The following is a 19,858-nucleotide window of genomic DNA, read 5'->3' on the forward strand; positions in this document are numbered from 1 at the left end:
GACCCCTTCTCGCCTCCCTACAGGATCCTGCTCCATTCTAGGGCCTCTTGTAGTGTCCCTACCACAGCCTGCTCCTTCCCAGGGTCTCTCCTGACATCCGTACAGCAGCCTGCTTCTTTCCACGGCCTCTCATAGTATCCCTACTGCACCCTGCTCTTTCCCTGGATCTCTTCAGCACAGCTCTTGCTTCCTTCCTGGAATCTCCACTCTTGTGAAGACAAAAAGAAAAGGAGTACTTGTGGCACCTTAGAGACTAACCAATTTATTTGAGCATAAGCTTTCATGAAGTGAGCTGTAGCTCACAAAAGCTTATGCTCAAATAAATTGGTTAGTCTCTAAGGTGCCACAAGTACTCCTTTTCTTTTTGGGAATACAGACTAACATGGCTGCTACTCTGAAACTTGTGAAGACAGGGAGTTTATTTGGCTCCCAGCCTTTCCCAGTGTTTCTTGATGCAGTCTACAATTCCCATTGTCCCTCAGAGCATGATGACACCCAGAATGCCTTGATTATGTAAGCAAGGTCTGAATGGAATACTTCCCTGACAGCTAGCTGGGAGCAGGAGAGACTTCAGGAGCAAACTGTATTTACATGAACATCTCTACTCTACTTAGATATCCAGCAGATACAACAGAGTTACTCAAACTAATCAGCTTTGGCTGTTGTTAGGTTACAAATCACTTTAGTACTGAATGCAGGGGTAGTGAAATTCGGTCATCAAGGTGGTTGTCATTACTGTATGAATAAAGGGGAGCAGAACTGTGCTTAACCTATCCCAAATGAAGGGGTCACCCTCAGCTGAAAGGACCTCATTAAGCCAGGGGCTCAAATAAGAGTGGTGGGAACAAGTGTCCCAACCAGGAGTTGTGGACCCTCCACAAAGGTCTTCCAGGTCTGGTTTAACCTATTTCTCTCCACTGTTCAAAGAAATATCTAAGTAGGCTTTATTAGAAGCCTTTTTGTTATTTTAACTGTTCAATCAGACTAAAATCAGTTGTGGTGGGATTGTGTTTCTCTCAACCTGCTAGGAGCTGAAAAATCACCCTAAGAGGCTGAACTGCCAAGATCGCAGCAGAGAGGTAGGTTGTAGCAGATGGCCATTAATGGGTGCTCAGAGGTGGGACCAGAGAGAGCAGTGAGCCATGGCTGGCGGGGCAGCGAGGAGCACTGGCTGGTGGGGTGGCCAGCCAGATCAAGTGCTCAGATGGCAGAGCAAGCAAGGTGCCTTCTTCCCCAGGTGGGAGGTGAACTCACACAGATGCATCTCTGAACCCTGGGTCCTCACTGACCAAGGACAATCACTGTGAGTGGGGTATGGTGAGGGAGCAGAAGGGGACACAGAAAAGGAACTCTTGGTTGTAGAACTCAAGAACATGAGGCAGAAGATCCTGCTTAAGCCGGTTCTATGTTATATTGTTGAAAAGGAACCCCTAGATACTGAAAACAGCCCTGGTTTCTGCTGCTCCACCTGGCAGAAGGTTTACACTTATGGCTGGAATTGGGCACAGGGGCATGCCAGCTCGCAGTCTGCATTTAAGAGCCAGCATAACAGGTTTTTCAAAAGCCTGCCCCTGAAAGGGGACACCTGGACTGCAGAAGTGACCGAGCGCTGAGGAAAGAAGTTTCTGCTCTGTATGACACGGGGGCTAGCACAGCAGAGAATGAGGGAATTGTGAACATTGCTAGAAAACTGACAGCTGGCTCTGTGTCTAGACATACCCAAAAGCATGGGATGGGACGGGGTCAGGCCAGGACGACGGGAACCCTCTCCAGCTTCTTTAGTTACATGGGTAGCGGTGACGTTTTTACACTTTGCACTGGATTTCAAAAATAGCAGCTGAACCCAGCACAGACAGGAGAGAAATGCTTCAGAAGTGGCCAGGGAAAGGGGGTGAGCTGCACCTTGCCTGGGAGTGACTGTATAGGAAGGCAGCCCCTTCTGGGCTCCCCCGTCCCCCACAATTTGGGGTCTATAACTGCTCTTAATGCTTAATACTATGCATACTTAAATGATTGGAATATATATTGCAAGCGGTGTTAAAGCCGCGTCAGTCACAGGATATTAGATTACCTGGGTGAGATAATATCTTTTATTGGACCAGCTTCTGTTGGTGAGAGAGCTGTGGAAGCCCGAAAGCTTGTCTCTCTCACCAAGCATCGCTCAGTGTCCTGAGGTTGGGACTGGATGTCTTTTGAAAAGTACATCCTCTTATTGAACCATAAGATATGGATTTATTGCTGGAACCGTTGTGGTGAAGGCCTCGGGCCTGTGCCAGGCAGGGGGTCAGATGAGATAGTCAGTGAAGCTCCTTCTGGCCTGGGAACCGAGGGAGGATTCTGAGAGGGGTGAGAGGCACCCGGCTGGGAGTGAGAGGGTGGGCTGCGTGGGGAAGAGGGGCAGCCCGCTGGGCATGAGAGGGAAGGTGACGTGGGGGAGGAGCAGTAGGCTGGGTGTGAGAGGGAGCATGGCAGGAGGAGAGAGGGGCAGTCAGCTGGCAGCGGGTAAAGGGATGTTATACAAATAAATTAAAAAAACAGCAGGATCTTATTAAAAGGACAAGGCAAAATACCACATTTATTGTGAATACAGAACAAATCATAGTAAGCAGTTAGTTATAGCTATAACATTCCATTCAATCTCATATTTATTCACACATTCATTCATACAAACACACACACACAGGTTCTGCAAGGTTGTTATCGTAGTTACGAGCCTTAGAGTTGCTCATGCCACACCACTGGCCAGGTGGCCTGGACATGAGGTGGGAGCAGGGCCTTGTCAGATGCTCATCTGATGCTCCTGGAAGTTGGTTTGCAGAATCAGACCCCAAAGTTCTCACTTTCTAGAGTCTATTTTTATAGGAATTTCTTCCTGTGCCAGTCTATGGGAATTGCTTCATCATGCTGTTGCTGAATCAACCAGCAGATGTCACATTCCTGATGGCTCCGTGCTGCTAGATGTTATCTTGTTCTTTGGTTCTCCCATTCTTGAGTCTGTTGGGTGGATTCCAGGCTGCCCTCCAGGGGTCCTCTGGTTATTTCCACTTGACGCCTTCTTCAGCCCATGGACACTGGATTCTTAGGCTGGCACCTCCCTGATCATTCAGTTATTATCCACACCAAGCACCCATCCACATACATCCTCTATCTCTGTTTTAATCACAATTGTTAATACAACAAAAGGGCGGGGAGTCTGTGGGTGCTGTTTCTGTTGTTACAGAGTATTGCTTTGAGTCTCTCTCTGTGTGAATTGCTTTGAGAACAGACTCTGTCTTAGAATGTACTAACGCAATTAGCAGCTTGCAAGTTTCACACATAGAGGGAGAGAAACAGTACCAAAAACCAAGAGCCCTCTTAATTAGTAATACCCTGGAATTTAAACTATGGGGAATCAAACTCATTTGTTATTTTAATACAGAACTTCTTTAATATGATCCAACAGGGACACCTGGCTGGGTGTGAGAGGGTGCGTGGCGGGTGGTAGAGGCAGCCAGCTGGACATGAGAGGGTGCATGGCAGGGAGACAGGTAGTCGGCTGGGCATGAGTTTGCCATGTGGTAGATTGGGAGTCTGGGCTTGTGGTTCAGGCTCTGGACCAGGGCTTAGATCTGTGTTAAGTGGCTTAGGCCGGAGTCCGGCATAATCCAATCTCCTCCATTTGACAATGACCAGATCAGGTTCAAACCCCGTGCATGGGGCAGCTGGTGGTAACCTACCCCCAGGGGACTATTTCTCCTCACGCCCAATAGGGAGAGCTTGGCTGGCTTTCTCTTAGATTCCCTGTGTGATGTTGGGCAAGTCCTTGGGCTCTCTCGGCCTCATTCCCCACTTGTGATCTGGCGTGACCACAGCGCTGCCTTGCCCACAGTTGGTCCGTCTTGTCTGTTTGGATTGAAGCCCATGGGGCAGGGATGGTCTCTAGCATTATGTCACAGAGCACCTCGCACAAGGAGGCCCTGATCTTGACGGGGCCAACATAAATGTCAAGTGATAACAATGTTCTGGAGCAGTGAAAAGTCAAAGCTCTGTTGTGCTGCAGACCCAGACAAGCCTGTTTATTAGCCCTGCTGCTCAGTAAGGCTGAAAAGGGGTTCCACAGTGGGCGGTGACTGAACTGTCTGGATCCCCGACCCTGCTGGCCCTGGCACCCATCTTGCTCCCCAGCCGCTGACCCGTCCCGTGAGCCTTCAGGCTGATTTGACGCCCAAGATGTGGAGCGCCCTCTGCCTGATCCCAGGGGTCCTCACCCCATAGATGATGGGGTTCATCATGGGAGGGAAGAGCAGGTAAATGTTGGCACTGAGGATGTGAATGTGGGGAGCCACGTGGCCGAAGCGGTGGGAGAGGAAGTTGAAGAGCGCGGGGATGTAAAACACCAGCATGACACAAACATGGGAACTGCAGGTGCCAAGGGACTTCTGCCGTGCCTTCTTGGAGGGGAATCTGAAGACGGCCCAGAGGATCAGGATGTAGGACAGGACAATGAGGATAAAATCTGATCCCGCGGCAAGAAACGCTACTGCTAGACTATAGGCACTCATGACTGTTGTGTCTGCACAGGCCAGTTTCACCATCGCCATGAACTCACAATAGGTGTGAGAAATGACTTTGGTCCTGCAGTATGGGAGTCGCTGAAGCAGGAATGGGTGTGGGCCTAATAACACACATCCCCTCATCACAACTCCCAACCCTATCTTGGTTATGGCCCGATTGGTCAGGATGGCCGAGTGTCGCAGTGGGTTACAGATAGCAACGTAGCGATCAAAGGCCATGGCCAGCATGAACCCAGACTCCATGGTAGTAACTGAGTGAATCAAAAAAATCTGGGCCAGGCAACTGTTGATGTGAATAGCCTTGTCTCTGAACCAGAAAATGCAGAGGGTTTTGGGCAGGGTGGTGGTGGATACGACCAGGTCGGCGAGCGCCAGCATGGAAAGGAAAAGGTACATGGGCTCATGGAGGCTCGGCTCGGTCTTGATAACAGCCAGGAGGAGGCCATTCCCCAGGAGGGACAGAAGGTAGACGGAGCAGAAGGGGATGGAGATCCAGACATGCACCGCCTCCAGCCCCGGGATGCCAAGGAGGATGAAGGTGGAGGGGTGGGGCGTGGTCCAGTTGGAAGCTGCCATGGTGGGGTCGGTTGGGTGTGTTCAATTCCACGGCACGGCTACTTCCTGCCCCTGTAACTAACCATTAAAAGAATCAGTAACCGTCTGATGGGAACCCAACAAGACGGCGTTTTTTCAGCATTAGTTCTTCACGTGTCCTGTGCTAATGCCACATGAAGAGCGAGTCACAAATAACCTATTCCTGCTCCTGCACTGCAGCCATTCTACCCTCATTACAGAGACAATAAGCGGTAAGTGAGGGCTCTGTAGCAGTTCAAAGCTCTGTTTCTTTTTGTCTACACTCCTCTCATTAGATGCACTATGAACTGTCCATGAAAAACCTGCCTTAAAATAGATTCATCAGGCCCAGTCCTGAGCTGGCATAAATGGGCAGAGAGCCATTAGAGTTGTACCCATGTACAGCAGCTGGAGATCTGGCCCATTGCAGGAAGCTGAAAGAGAGACCTGATTCAAACCATTTTTACAAATTGTGCACTGCCTCCTGAATACCTGCAGCAGGGGAGGGGAGGGAAAGTGATGTGAGCATTACCATTCACATGAGTAAAGGATTTGGATGGCTCAGCCCTGATTCTTGTGGGACAGAGGCAGCCTCTGTCAGTCAAAGATGAGGTCTATTGGAATGGCATGGGGGATTGTAGATTGGCTCCCCCAAAGCTTTCTCCAGGGCTGTCAAGCCAGCATCAATTCCAGCAATAAATTCACATGAGAAGAGAAAACCCTTCAGCTGGACTGATTCTGTTGTGCCTAAAGTCTCTTTTTTCAGGATCCACAGCTAGGGAAAAGCTGCCATGATGGGTTAGGAAGAGGCAGAGAGGGGGTAGACTCTAAGACCCAGGAGTGCCCCAGATTTTCGGGTGTCCTACACATATGCCTAAGGACGGCCCTGGTGCCAGGAGACACAGGGCTGAGCTCCGCATATTCCCGGGAGAGATGTGGCCTTTTTCACAGCCCTGCCTTTTGGAGGGAGGACCCAGGAGGTTCACATCAGGCATTTGACCACGGAGCTCTCTGAGCCCAGGTGTCCTATGGACATTGGAGGGAGCTTTGCACACAAAGCGCCCAAAGGATTGGGAACAAATGATTTCACGACGGGAACGCAGGGCACGCCTTGCCTACTTTTCCCCCAGTGATGTTCTCACGCCTCCGCCTAGGGTGTGGGGGTTTGTCTCCACAGCAGCTGGAAACGTCGCTCCCAGCCCTGAGAGAGCCAGCATGCTAAACACAGCAGGGTAGCCGTGGTGGTGCAGGGGGCAGAATTCAAGGCCATGGGTACCCCTAGCTGTGTATTTGGGAGGCTGGCCTGTCCCACTACTCACACCATGGCAGCTGTAGCTCACAAAAGCTCATGCTCAAATAAATGGGTTCGTCTCTGAGGTGCCCCAAGTCCTCCTCTTCTTTTTGCGAATACAGACGAACCCGGCTGCTGCTCTGAAACCTGCACTTCTATTTGTAGTGAGAGAGCTGGGTCAGAACTAGTGTGGGTGCGTCAGCCCAAGCTGACACCTACACCTGTAGCCCGCCTTCCTCTAATGAACCCTTTTGGAGGAGAGGTGCGGGGCGAGGGGAACCTGGCTGCTGGTGGAGTCAGCACCTATGGCGGGCTGCAGGAAATAACTCCAAAGGCCGTGTGTTTAAGGTCCGTGCTCTAACTGCAGCGTACTAGTGGCTTCGCGCAAGCTAGGAGAACTTCGACCAGCTCCTGGCCTGGGTTTTCCGGGGTCCCTGGGTGCAAAGTAGAGGTTGGGGCTCGTGTATACATGGGGTTGTTCTGGTTTAACGTAGGGTGCAATTTTATACTCATTCAGTTAAATTGGTGCAAAAGACTTTGTGGACATTTTGATTTCAGACTAAGAATGGCTTATTGCAATTAAGTTTAAGAAGATTAGGGAGAAATTTAAACCAAAATAAAAGTGCCCACACAAGGGTTTGCATCTGTTTAACTAAACTAGCTTCGTTGAAACTATAATGCATTACCAGTTGTTCATTCCCACACTGATGTTTACTTTGTCTAAGTCCAAGCCTTTCAGCTTTACCTTAGTGGGAGAGTGTCCATCCCGGGGGGTCTATAGTAAGTTGTTTCCCCAGGATATTGAAGCCAGTAGTGATGTCAAGGGTATTGTTCACTCTTCATTTTGCAGTTATTTATGGGAAGTCTTCCCTTGCCTCAAATACAACAGCTTTTGGATTTATACATTTAAAGAAGCACGCCTGGAGTTGCAATTCCAGCAAACACACCACCCAGGAGTGCCTTATCTTTTTAAATTTTTGAACATTCACCACTTGATCTGAAACACAAAACAAATCTTTTATTTTATATAGAGGGAGGTTACATAATAATACAAACTAAACATATTAATTTGTACTTAGACCAGCTGGCTGAGCTTCCCCGCCTCCCCCCGACCTTTCTCGGGAGTGGGTTCTTAATTATTTTTTATTGTGCTCCAAACGCCATTTTGGGGTCTAGCATGTGCAGTAATTTTAATTTGTTTGGGGCTGATTAGGATTTCTTTTTTTTCACTGTTTTATCTGTGAGGAGTGGAATCATTTTAGTGTTGCTGGGGTTTTTTGTACAGATTTCTAACTGATAATCAGTGGGACTTGCCTTATTGCAAATTTTTACAGGCCTGCCCAGACTGGACTTAGAGCATGGGTTTTTTTTTTTAATTAGTCGCTACATAAACATATTCCCCATCTGCCACTCCTGGGGTTCTGGATTGGACCCATTTTTTATTTTTCCCCCCAATATTAACTCTAGGGCCCCAGCAACCTGCCTACGCGTACTCGTGACAACTTTTAACACCCGCTGCATCTATTGGTCTGAAAGGACTCGAGTTTGCAGGTTATCGGGTGGTGTCCCATCTACCCATCTTTGTTCTGGAAAGAACACATCTCTTCCAGTCATTGCCTTGAATGAGGTAACTTCATGGGGACCACAGCTGATGTTCCAGTCTTTACCCAGCAGGTTCACTACTTTCTTTAGAGCTGTTTTAAGAGTGTGGTTATTTTTTTTTTCTATTTGGCCTGAACTTTGAGAGTGCCCTGCTATGTGCAGTCCCTGCTTAATTTCTAATGCTTGACAAATTCCTTTGGTGATATTCCCAATGAAGGGAATTCCCCTTGATCTGAATTAATTTTGGGGGGGATTCCTCACCATGTTATTACCTACTTAATGAGCACCTAGGCTGTTATTTGGGCTGTATTATTTTCGGTTGTGATTACTTCAATCCGTTTAATAAATGGATCAACAATCACTAAACAATACAGATTAACCCTGGCCGTTCTTGGCAAAGGGCCAATGTAATCAGTCTCTAAATGGGCCCAAGGTCCTTCAATCCTCTGGTTTCTTAGAGGTCCTTTGATTACTTTGGAATCAGCATTATTGGCTGCACAGGGCAGACAGTTATTTACAAACTGTCCCACATTACTGCTTACATTTGGCCACCAGCTGGTGGCTTGCAATCTAGCCAAGGTTGATTTTACTTTTTTTTACTTTCAAATGCCCCCTATGGGCTAAATAAATCATTTTTGTTCTTAATACTGTGGGTATCACCCAAACTACTCCTTCTTTCTTGCCAGTCTTAGTGGCTAGAATTAATTTGGACTCATGTTGCCACACTTTCCATTCTCTTTATTGTTTTCTTGCTACGATCTGTGCTACATGGGGATCTTTGACTTTGACTTTGAAGTGTGAGTAAATCTATTTGTTCAGCATTTCCTTTCTCTCCTTCCCTTGCCCCTTGTTTTGCTTCTTGATCAGCCCGGTTATTCCATTTTTCTTCCTCAGATTTTTTTAAGGAGCATTCCCCTTTTTTCAGATGTGTTAGCATATTCCATGCCTTTGCTAAAGACCACACATATATTAACTAATCAGCATGCTCTGTGGGCTTCGCATCTACAGATTCCATGACTTTTTTTTTTTTTACTTGGGAACCCAGTGCAGTGGGGCACGGGGGACCCAATCCGAATCAGTAAAACGGCCATCCTCTGAGTGGTGGGGGTATGTTCAAGGGCTACTGCGGTGGCCACAATCGCAGCTGCCTGGGCAGAGTGCGGCAGGCACTGTCCTCTAAATACCCCATTAGTAGGAAATTGTACAGCACCATATCCTGTGTATGGCTTCCCTTTTCGTGAAAACAGGAGCCATATGCAAACCATATCACATTCACCTTGTCCTGTATTTCATTTAACACAGATCCTGCCTCAAAGGGAGAGGAGTCTAGGGGTACTGGCTCTGGTAAGGGACACTCATTCTCCTCACCCTCTATCATGAAACCATAGGTTACTGGTGGACACCACTGGAAGGGGGGGCGTTATATTTACATTTGTATTTAACAAGGCTAGGGTCCACTTTTCTAGTCTGTGGATGGACACATGGACATTCTTAATTTTTTTTACTGAGCACATACTTTACTAGGGAGTGGGCAGTTTTTAATAACACTGGGGACAATCCCACCGGATATTCTTAATGCTTCTAAGGCCAAACTAATGCTAAAAAGCTTTATTTTTTTTACATGGAGTAAACCCACTTTCTATTTTATTTAAAATTTTGAAGGCATAAGCCACAGGACAGAGTCCTGTTCCATGATTCTGACTTAGCAGATCTTCTAATCCCTTTTCTGTAGTTGCCAGCTGTAACACAAAAGGTTGTTCCACCTGAGGATATGCCAAAGATGGGGCCTCAACTAAAGCCTGTTTTAACTGGATCGTGGCTTCCTGCGGTGGGTGATCCCAGTTCCATTCATAGAATCATAGAATCATAGAATCATAGAATACCAGGGTTGGAAGGGACCTCTGGAGGTCATCTAGTCCATCCCCCTGCTCAAAGCACGACCAATCCCCAATTAAATCATCCCAGCCAGGGCTTTGTCAAGCCTGACCTTAAAAACTTCTAAGGAAGGAGATTCCACCACCTCCCTAGGTAACGCATTCCAGTGTTTCACCACCCTCCTAGTGAAAAAGTTTTTCCTAATATCCAACCTAAATCTTCCCCACTACAACTTGAGACCATTATTCCTTGTCCTGTCATCTGCTATCACTGAGAATAGTCTAGATCCATCCTCCTTGGATCCACCTTTCAGGTAGTTGAAAGCAGCTATCAAATCCCCCCTCATTCTTCTCTTCTGTAGACTAAACAATCCCAGATCCCTCAGCCTCTCCTCATAAGTCATGTGTTCCAGACTCCTAATAATTTTTGTTGCCCTTCGCTGGACTCTCTCCAATTTTTCCACATCCTTCTTGTAGTGTGGGGCCCAAAACTGGACACAGTACTCCAGATAAGGCCTCACCAATGTTGAACAGAGGGGAATGATCATGTCCGTCAATCTGCTGTTTAAGAAATTTATATCACCCCCTTGTTTAACAAATTATGCAGTGGGGCTGCCTTTTATGAAAATCCCTTTATACAATTTCAGGAGAAATTTACCATTCCTGATCTGAAAGCTGTAACCTCTGTGGGAGCTGGTAATTTAAGAATCAGCTCCACTCTCTGCTGATCAGAGGAACTTCCCTCCTGTCCCAAAGTCACTGCAAGGTAAGTCGCTTGTTGGGAACACAACTGGGCTTTCTTTGGGCTTACTTTGAACCCAGTTTTCTGAATTTTTGGTAACACCCTATCCAGTACTTCCAATTTATTTTTTGGTCTGGGTGCAAATCAGGATGTCATCCACATAAGAAATCACACTTTCTCTTTTAGGCATTCCATTCTACAGCTTAACTGCATGGGCATGGGAAATAATAGGGCTGTTAGTCCATCCCAGGGGAGTTTTGGCAAAACATAACTGTTTTATTTTAAGGTAAAAGCAAATTTGTAATAGCTGTTCCCATGTAAAGGGATAGCAAAGAAAACATTGGCTAGATCTAAAACTGAAAACCACTGAGTGCCCCCCCCCCACACACACACACTATGGAGGCCATCATCTCCCAATACTTAGCCACTATGGGGGCCATCAGGGATGTAACCCAATTAAGGGGACAAAAATCAACTTCCAGCCTCCAAGTCTTTCCATTGCGTTTTAGGACCGGCCAGAGAGCAGCATTATTGGGGCTTGACTGTTCCACTAAAACCCCTTGGCTTAAAGCCCATTAATTGTACTTTTAGTTTGGATTGTGCCTCTCTTGGAAACCTGTTTTGCTTCAGGGGTGGGGGATCAGGGTCTGTAACTCGGATTTTTGTTTTAATTTGACCACATTTTATTTTGTTTTTGGCCCACACCTCCCTGTATTACTTTGCAATTGCCAGAACTTCTGGAGCCCATTTGGGCCCCTCCAATTATTTAAATCCCTTAAGGGCTAATATCCAGTAGCTTGCTGAAATCTTTACTGGTTCCCAGGATTTGCCAAGAGGTGTTTCCCACAGAACCCTGTTAGCAAAATCAACTAAGACGTTTAGTTCTCTTATGACAACAATTCCTAAAATCCCTTCTTCTCCCAGATCCATTAAGTCAAATTACCCTTTGTTATTTTATTCAATATAAAATACTTTTGCAAAAGGGAACAACACTCTGCACCTCATTTAATCCCTGTAAGGTCTTAACTCCAGCAGGAGGGCCAGACAAGTTCTTATTCTGGTTACTAGTCAGGGAGTAAGTGGCACCTGTATCTAGCCGCAGATTTTGTCCGCACGCCCCACCTTCAAACTCCACATGAACCATGAAGCTTCCCGCCCATCGGTGTCCAAATGTGCCATGACTGGGGGAGCTGGGGGTGCCCGGCCTCCCTACAGGGAGGCAACTGGCAGTGGTGGTAGTAGCAGGGGTGCACTCGGGGATTTCCCTTCATGCTCAGCCAGCTTTAACAACAAGTCAGAAGTGGGCAGTCCATTTTTTGGCTCGTACTTTAGGAGCCGTCTTTACATTGTCAGTTGCCAGGGATTAGGAGACTTGGTTTGACCCTTTAAGAGGTTTTATTTATTTATTTACTTATTTTTGTTCCTTTTTGGCCTCCTTGGGGCCAGCATCTGGGACAGTAACTGCAGCCAACTTGTCAACTTTCTTTTTAGGAGGGTAAATTTCTTTCTTGGCTTGATAAGCTTCTTTAGCCTTTGCTTCGATGTCTCTTAAAAGAACCTCCTCTGGGTAATTGCCAGCCAGGGCCATTTGAATCATGCAGATAAAGCATTGACTCAAAGCCTGTTTAAATTCATGTGACTCATATACAGGATGCTAAGGAATAGTTAACCCAGAGTTCTTAAATGCTAATTTCTTCTTAGCCACATAGCTTTCTGGTTTCCCCCCCTTTGTTGCTTCTCCTGATGGAATATTACCACAAGACTTTCCCCTGGGGAAAGTGCCTCTAACACTTCCCCTTGTAAGTAAATGTGGTTTGGGGCATCATTATTTTCAGGAGGTGTCCATACCTGGGTGCTGTAAAAAAGCCCTGCAAAATCCTCGGGGGTTATACATTCACTTACCAAAGCAGCCATATCTGTTGGGGTAAGCCCAGGGGTGCCAGCTACCCTGGCCAGGCACCCCAAGGCTGTGCTCTGATGTAACAGACCAGATCATTTCCCTGCAGCTCTAACCTGATCAGGGGGAAAGGGTCTAACTTCCCCCTGCTTTTCTGTTCCTCCCCCATCTGACCACCCTGTTTCCATACTGAGGTGGTCAATATGGAAGCCATGGGCTGGGGCTTCTGCAGCTTTTCCAGTGTTCCAAGCAGGGGACCATAAGGGGATTGCTTAGAAGTGCCCAAGGGAAAAGGAAGATCATGGGGATTACTTTTCTCGTTATCATAATGAGAAGGACACAAGTCGATATCCTCATCTGACCCGCGCCCCCTTCCCAGGCTGTGACTACCTCGAATCACAGCCACTCTTCCCTTCTGCTCTCCCAACATAGTGCTAAGAGCACAAATTTGCCTCTTACATTCCCATGGTCAGCCTGAGCTCTACTATGGGATTCCTGCATTAAGGCTCTGACAGCCGATTCACTCTCCGTTTTCTGCTGTCTTAACATGGACACTTCCTGCTCCAGCCTGGTGGGCTTTTTTTACTATTACACACTCGCTTCTGCATAGCTACCAGCTGTGCTGCCTGTGTGAGAGGGGGGTGGCTCGGAGGGTTTCAGAATTTGCCGAGAAATTAGTTATATATATTTTTTTATTTTTTCTTTTTCTTTTAACCCTTAAATATTCTAACTCCTGTTTGTTGCGCCATCCATAGCCCCTGTAATGCAGCTTTTTTTCTTTTCTTTAACATTAGGATCCCCCCCTTTTCCTGTTCCAGCCCAGGCGTCCCATGGTTTACAGAGCTGCAAGAACTCTCCAGGGCCACTAAATGCTGGAGCCTTCCAAGGGCTGTTCCCACGTTTTTTTTTCTGTATAAAATTTGCCAAGCTGTTATTCAAAGCTATTTCTAGTTTCTTTTTTTCAGGTGTTTCCTGTCCTTCTGACATCTCTTTTTTCCTTAATCAGACTTTTTGGCCTAAGCCTGTAAACCAACAATGGAGTGTGACTGCAAATCAACACACAAGCCATGGTGTGAAGAATTACAGGTTGCTACCCAGTTCCACTGCCCCCCTCACCTATTGCAAATAACACAAACACACCACGTGCATTAATCGTTCCTGTCCTTACACCACTCCTGGCTCGGCTCACCAGTATCTGTTGCCGGGGTTTGTCAGAACCCCCAAGAGGGGCAATTTAACTATTTCACTTCAGGCAGTGTAAGAAGTAAACCAAGAGGAACTTAGTGATTCTGTCTGATCAAGGAGTAACGCAAGTCAGTATGCTCTTGTCTATCACTGCAGTACACTAGATTTAAGCACACTCAGAAATAAGCAACAGGTTAAGAACATCCCAGATATTTACCTATGTTCTGAGACTGTACTGAGTAATCAATGAAAGGTCAGTGCTGGCCAAACACCTCCCTGCCGGGGAGTAAAGGTGTCAGGAAAACGTCTCTTCAGGACAGCCACCGAGGATTGCTCCCAAGTATGCTTTATTATTTATTTTTTTATAACTAACTTCTATAAAACATATAAGTCACAATGACCCCTATTAAGTTGTTATCTTTTTTAACGTTTAATAGACTTTTATTTTTAGAGGTGTCTAGACTTACGGCTGTTTATTTACATATATGTTTTTTATTTGTAGTTATTCACTTTTCTTATACTAATTAGCAAAACTGCGAGTGCTTATGACCTTGCTCCTGAAAGCCCATCTCCAAATTAACCATTAACTATGTGGTGTTCTATTTTATCAATTCATTCTGGAGGAATGCACTGGAATGGTTGCAATTAGCTTGATCGTATTCTGGGATATATACGCCGCTTATATACTGTGTGGGAGAGGGAAATTCACGCTGAATTCACATTTCCCAGCCAAGCCCCACTGAATAACCCTGCCCCTGCTGGGCAGTTAAAGGGAGATAAAGCTAAGAGGGTCACCCAGGCTAAGCTCCTTTCCTGCAGAGTAATCTTCCAGACAAGTGGCTCTCAGAGCTCTCTCCCCAGACCCTCAGCCTGCCCCTATCTGAGCTTCCCTGGCCTGGCACAATCTGCAGGATGCACCCTCACCTGTCTCAGCTATGCTTTCTCTGGGCTATTATGTGGGGCAGGTGCTGCTAACCAGGGCCATTTCCGGGCTCCAGAGCTCTGCACTCACCCGCTCCGGCTCAGCAGAGGGGCTGCCCCGAGCAGCGGGAGGTGTCCAAAGAGTCTCCGAGAAGTGCCGGAGGAGTACTGGGCAGGGAGGTTTATAGCCATCGCTGGGGGATCCCAGCAGGGTTCTGCCTCACCTCAACAGTCGCAGCTCAGCAGAGAGTCTGAGACTGAGGAAACAGTCCCCTGCTTCCCCCTGCTTGGGCATACGGCACCCCGGGTGGCTGGGCAGGTCGATGCACCAGGGACAAGTAGAAACATAGGGGAAAGCTCATTATTATCAAACAAATTAAAAGCCATGCAGGGTTTGCCAAGGCTCATGAACTCTAGGAGCCATTTCAAGTGCTGTACGTTCCTGGAGTCATTCATAGATCCGGCTGCAAGAAAATCCCTGGCTGCCCACTGGTTGCAGGAATCACAAAGCTGCTGTGAATTTGAGTGTCATTGCAACCCCATAGGCCAGGTCACAAGGCCACTCGCTCACACTGGGTTTGGCCATCTCTGCCTGTGGATGTGGGCTGGCCCGCCCCCTCAGCCGCATGGCTCCTGCATGACCTTGAGGACTTCACAGGCCGTGGCTGCCTAGCCACATCAGAGGCTTGGCTCAGGAAGACTCCAGCGAGTGGGGCGAGGCAGGGCTTGTGCTGGGACTGGGGAAACACCCATTGGGACTCCATGGGTCTCTGAGCTGGGGCCAGTTCTAGAGTGCAGGGGTCAGGCCTGTCCCCCCCCTCCCCCCCACCCTGGGATTGGGGCAATGTGGGGAGCGTGTAGCCCCTGTTGGAGGGTAAAGGAACCTGCTGCCAACTCAGTGTCTGGTCAGTTACAAAACAAGAGTTTAGCTCCCACGCCTGACCCAAGTTTTAAGACTCCATCAGAGGCAGTGTAGCCCTTCTGGCAAACTCTCCTCCTGTAGACGCGTCTTAAACCGGCAGTAAGTAAAATAAGCTACACCAGCAAAAGCGCTTTTATGCCGGCATAACTGTGTCTACACTAGAGCTTTTGCCTGATTAGAAATGTTGCAAAAAATCACCTGGTTGCCAATGTTGCTATCCCAGCAAAAGTGACTCGTGTAGCCCTGGCCTAAAACAGCTTTAATTAAGAAGCTCATTAAAAAACTGTCTCCAGTGCTGCCTGAAAGCTACAGCATCCTGGCTCTCTCTCAGTCATGGCTCAGGCCAGGGCCTGGTGCTGAGTCAATATTTCTCCATTAGCTGGTTTAGGAATGGGAGGTCAGACACTGGATGGTAGTTGGTGAGATCACTTGTATTTCTACAGAGCTGGTTGGACTATTGCACATTTTCTGGGTGTGCTAGGTTATGATCTGAACCCTTTCCAAATTATCAACATGCTTTCTGAAGTGTGGCCAGCAGAACTGGGGACATTATTCCACTAATAGGCTCACAGTAATTGCCCTATACAGAGGTCGTGCCACGTCCCTAGTCCTACTTGACTTTCCTCTTCTTGTGCATCTGAGGATTGTCTTTTTTTGCTATAGCATTGAACTTGGAACTAACATTCATTTGGCTAGCTACTGTGACTCCCAAGTCCTGTTCAGACTCACTCCTTACCAGGACACAGTGTACCTTCTTATTAATGTAACATACGTTTTTTTTTTCCTAGAGGAAGGATTTCACATTTGTGTTAAAACGCATTTTGACGGTCACAGAGACCCCCTTGGGACTGTCACTTGACATGTTCAAATTACCTCTGAGCCCATTTTCCCTGCCAGCTTGGGATTCCAGAACCCTGTCTTGTTGAGCCAGACACATAAACCTGCTGCAACTCAGCGCCCAGGGTCTGGTCCATGCCCTCAAAGCTTCAGACTTTAACCAAAAACTGCTCAGCAAGTCACCTACTTCCAGCGCCTAGCTCCCAATGGGATCCAAACCCCAAATAAATCTGTTTTACTCTGTATAAAGCTTATACCATCCACCAGGGCTCAGTGAGAGGTTACGCCCCGACCAGGTCTGTGGGGGGGCACTCTTCCTCAATACAGAGTGGAAGATAATGAAGAGAACAGGTCACTGATACAGTGTGATTTCATTGCTCGGTAAACTGGGTGCAAGAAAACATATGTGTTGTAATATAGCTAAATGTAAATGCATAATCTAGGGACAGAGAATGCAGGCCATATTTACAGGATGGGGGATGCTGTCCTGGGAAGCAGTGACTCTGAAAAAAGATTGAGTGTCATGGTGAATAATCAGCTGAACATGAGCTCCCAGTGCAAGTGTAGTCCTTGAATGCATGAACAGGGGAATCTCAAGCAGGTGTAGAGAGGTTATTTTACCTCTGTATTTGGCACTGACGTGACTACTGCTGGAATCCTGTGTCCAGTTCTGGAGTCCACAATTCAGGAAGGTGGTTAATAAGTCGGAGAGGGTTCAGAGAAAAGCCACGAGAATGATTAAATGATTAGAAAACATATGTTTTAATGATAGACTCAAGGAGCTCAATCTATTTAGTTTATCAAAAAGATGAGCCATCAGCCTGGGCTCCCTCTCACACTATGCTGCTGTGACAAGTTGCTAAGCTCTCCACGCTTGCTCTTTCACCAGCATACACACAGGTAGGGACACACCCAGCTGCAGCTTCTGAAATCAGCTCTGTATGGGAAGGCTCAGCTAAGGGACTGCCCAGTTACTCAAGTGCACACCCCTCTTTGAAGGGTAAACCCAAAATTGTACCATCTTGTGCTGCACAGAGAACTGTACAGGGTAAGCTCATGAAATTCACTCCCTCTCTCAACATGGAGGAAGATATGCAACAGCTTCCCACCTAAGTATGATTTCCACACACTGGTTTTAGGCAAGATAAAAACAAGTTTATTAACTACAAAAGACAGATTTTAAGTAATTATAAGTGATAGCAAACAGATCAAAGAAGATTACCTAGTAAATAAACAGAAACCACAAACTAAGCTTAATATACTAGACAGGTAGGATATGAATTATTAAATTCTCACCCTGAGTGAAAAGGCTGGCAGATTCTTAGGGCACAAGATGTTTTGGCTTTTCAGCTTGGGTTTCCCAAGTTTTCATACACAGGCTAGCAATCCCTTAGCCTGGGACCATCGCTTCCCACAGTTCAGCCCTTGTTTCTCAGGTGTTTACGGATTTGTGGTTGTAAGGAGAGTGAGGTACCATCATGATGTAATTCTCCCCCCTTTATATCTTCTTCCCACTTGCTGGAAAGCTCTTTTGCTGTGACATGGGTCAAACAGTTCCCGTTATGTAGTGATATCTCTGAGAGGTTTCTATTGTACACAGCTCCTGGGGTAATTGTTGTGCTTGTGTGCATTTCCTCAATTAGCCATAAACATTCTTTGGCCTTTTTACTGTTGTATCTGAAAGGCTGCTTGTCGGTGGTTTCAGCCTCAGGACATGCTTCAGTAACACATACATAGTCAAACTTCATAACTTCACATACAAAGATAGCACATACAATCCAATGAGATATTAGTGTCTAGCAGATCAAGGCTTTCAGAATGATATCTCACAAGGCATACTTTGTACAAAACGTATCCTAATTACATGACAGTGGTAAATATAGGGATGCCAGGGTGTAACAAAGGTTAAGGGGGGACTTGATTAGTCTATAAGTACCTGCATGAGGAACAAATATGTAATAATGGTCTCTTCCATCTAGCAGAAAAAGGTAATGGCTGAAAGTTTAAGCTAGACAAATTCAGGCTGAAAATAAAGTGTACATTTTTAACAGAGAGGGTAATTAACCACTGGAACAATTTGCCAAGGGTTGTGGTGGATTCTCCATCACTGACAATTTTTTATTCAAGGTTGGACGTTTTTCTAAAAGATCTGCCCCAAACAATATTTTGGGGAAGTTCTCTGGCCTGTGTTAGGGAGGTGAGACTAGGTGATTACAGCGGTCATTTCTGGCCTTGGAATCTATGAATCCAGGAAACACGTTTTCACAGACCTTATTGTCACAAGAGATCACTGAGTCCAAGAGCTTAGTAGGTGATTCACATGTTCCTGTGATACTGTCCTTTATAAGAAAAAACCCACCACTCTCACTGTCAATGAATACGACCAATTTTAAAAAAAATCCTATTATTTATGTGGGACCTTTGTATTGCATTTGGCTACAGTTAACAGAGTGCAATACCATGCACCTTTGACAACACTATGAGTTTTACATTAAAGACAGATAGACAGGTTAGACAGAACCCATCCAAGAAATGCTCCTCCCCAGAGCTGTGATCCCATTGTCAAAGATGCTAGTGCAAACTGGGCACTGGTGCAATCCAACAGAAAGGGAGAAAACTAAAATTCACTTCAATCTCCTTTTATTTGTTCTCTTGCATTTTACAGGAGTTGGTGTCTCATTAACAGACAGGGGAGGGTTATTTTTTTCCTGACACCATTCACCTCTGGGTGTATATTTAGGCTCACTCAGCTGTGACAGTGGTCCAAAGAGAGAGACTCCAGCTGCTGAGGAAGCCCCATAGGGACACCCACCAGCTGTATATAAAGCTATTCCTGCTCTCTTTCCTCTGCAGCTAGGAGTCTCGTGCCATTGAAGCCAGGTTCATCCTCCTCTGAGATGATGATCTGAATTCGCATTTTCTTATTGCAAGAGGGATTGCTGGTGAGTCAGGGGTTTGGGGGAAACTGACTTCTTAATGGCTAAGTGTCAAGGTTCCTTCCCCACTCTGAACTCTAGGGTACGGATGTGGGGACCTGCATGAAAACCTCCTAAGCTTACTTTCACCAGCTTAGGTTAAAACTTCCCCAAGGTAGAAATTAATTTTATCCTTTGCCCCCGGATTTCCACTGCCACCACCAAACTTTAACTGGGTTTACTGGGAAACATAGTTTGGACATGTCTTTCCCCCAAAAATCCTCCCAATCCTTGCACCCCACTTCCTGAGGAAGGTTTGGTAAACATCCTCACCAATTTGCATAGGTGACCACAGACCCAAACCCTTGGATCTCAGAACAATGAAAAAGCATTCAGTTTTCTTACAAGAAGACTTTTAATAGAAGTAAAGGAATCCCCTCTATAAAATCAGGATGGTAGATACTTTACAGAGTAATTAGATTTAAAACATAGAGAATCCCTCTAGGCAAAACCTTAAGTTACAAAAAAGACACACGGACAGGGATA

The 19,858-nt window shown here is 46.5% G+C and overlaps 1 protein-coding gene across 1 annotated transcript; it reads right to left on the reverse strand.

Moving 5' to 3' along the window:
• Positions 1-4,187: 4,187 nt before the first annotated feature.
• LOC311514616 (olfactory receptor 52K2-like) lies at positions 4,188-5,129 on the reverse strand (the record flags this gene model as incomplete). Its single annotated transcript, XM_084617181.1, has 1 exon — positions 4,188-5,129. The coding sequence occupies one exon, from the start codon at positions 5,127-5,129 to the stop codon at positions 4,188-4,190; it is 942 nt and encodes a 313-aa protein (XP_084473307.1).
• Positions 5,130-19,858: the final 14,729 nt, after the last annotated feature.

Source organism: Lepidochelys olivacea (assembly GCF_965140295.1).
Source record: "Lepidochelys olivacea isolate rLepOli2 genome assembly, chromosome: 1".
Lineage (NCBI taxonomy): Eukaryota > Metazoa > Chordata > Testudines > Cheloniidae > Lepidochelys > Lepidochelys olivacea.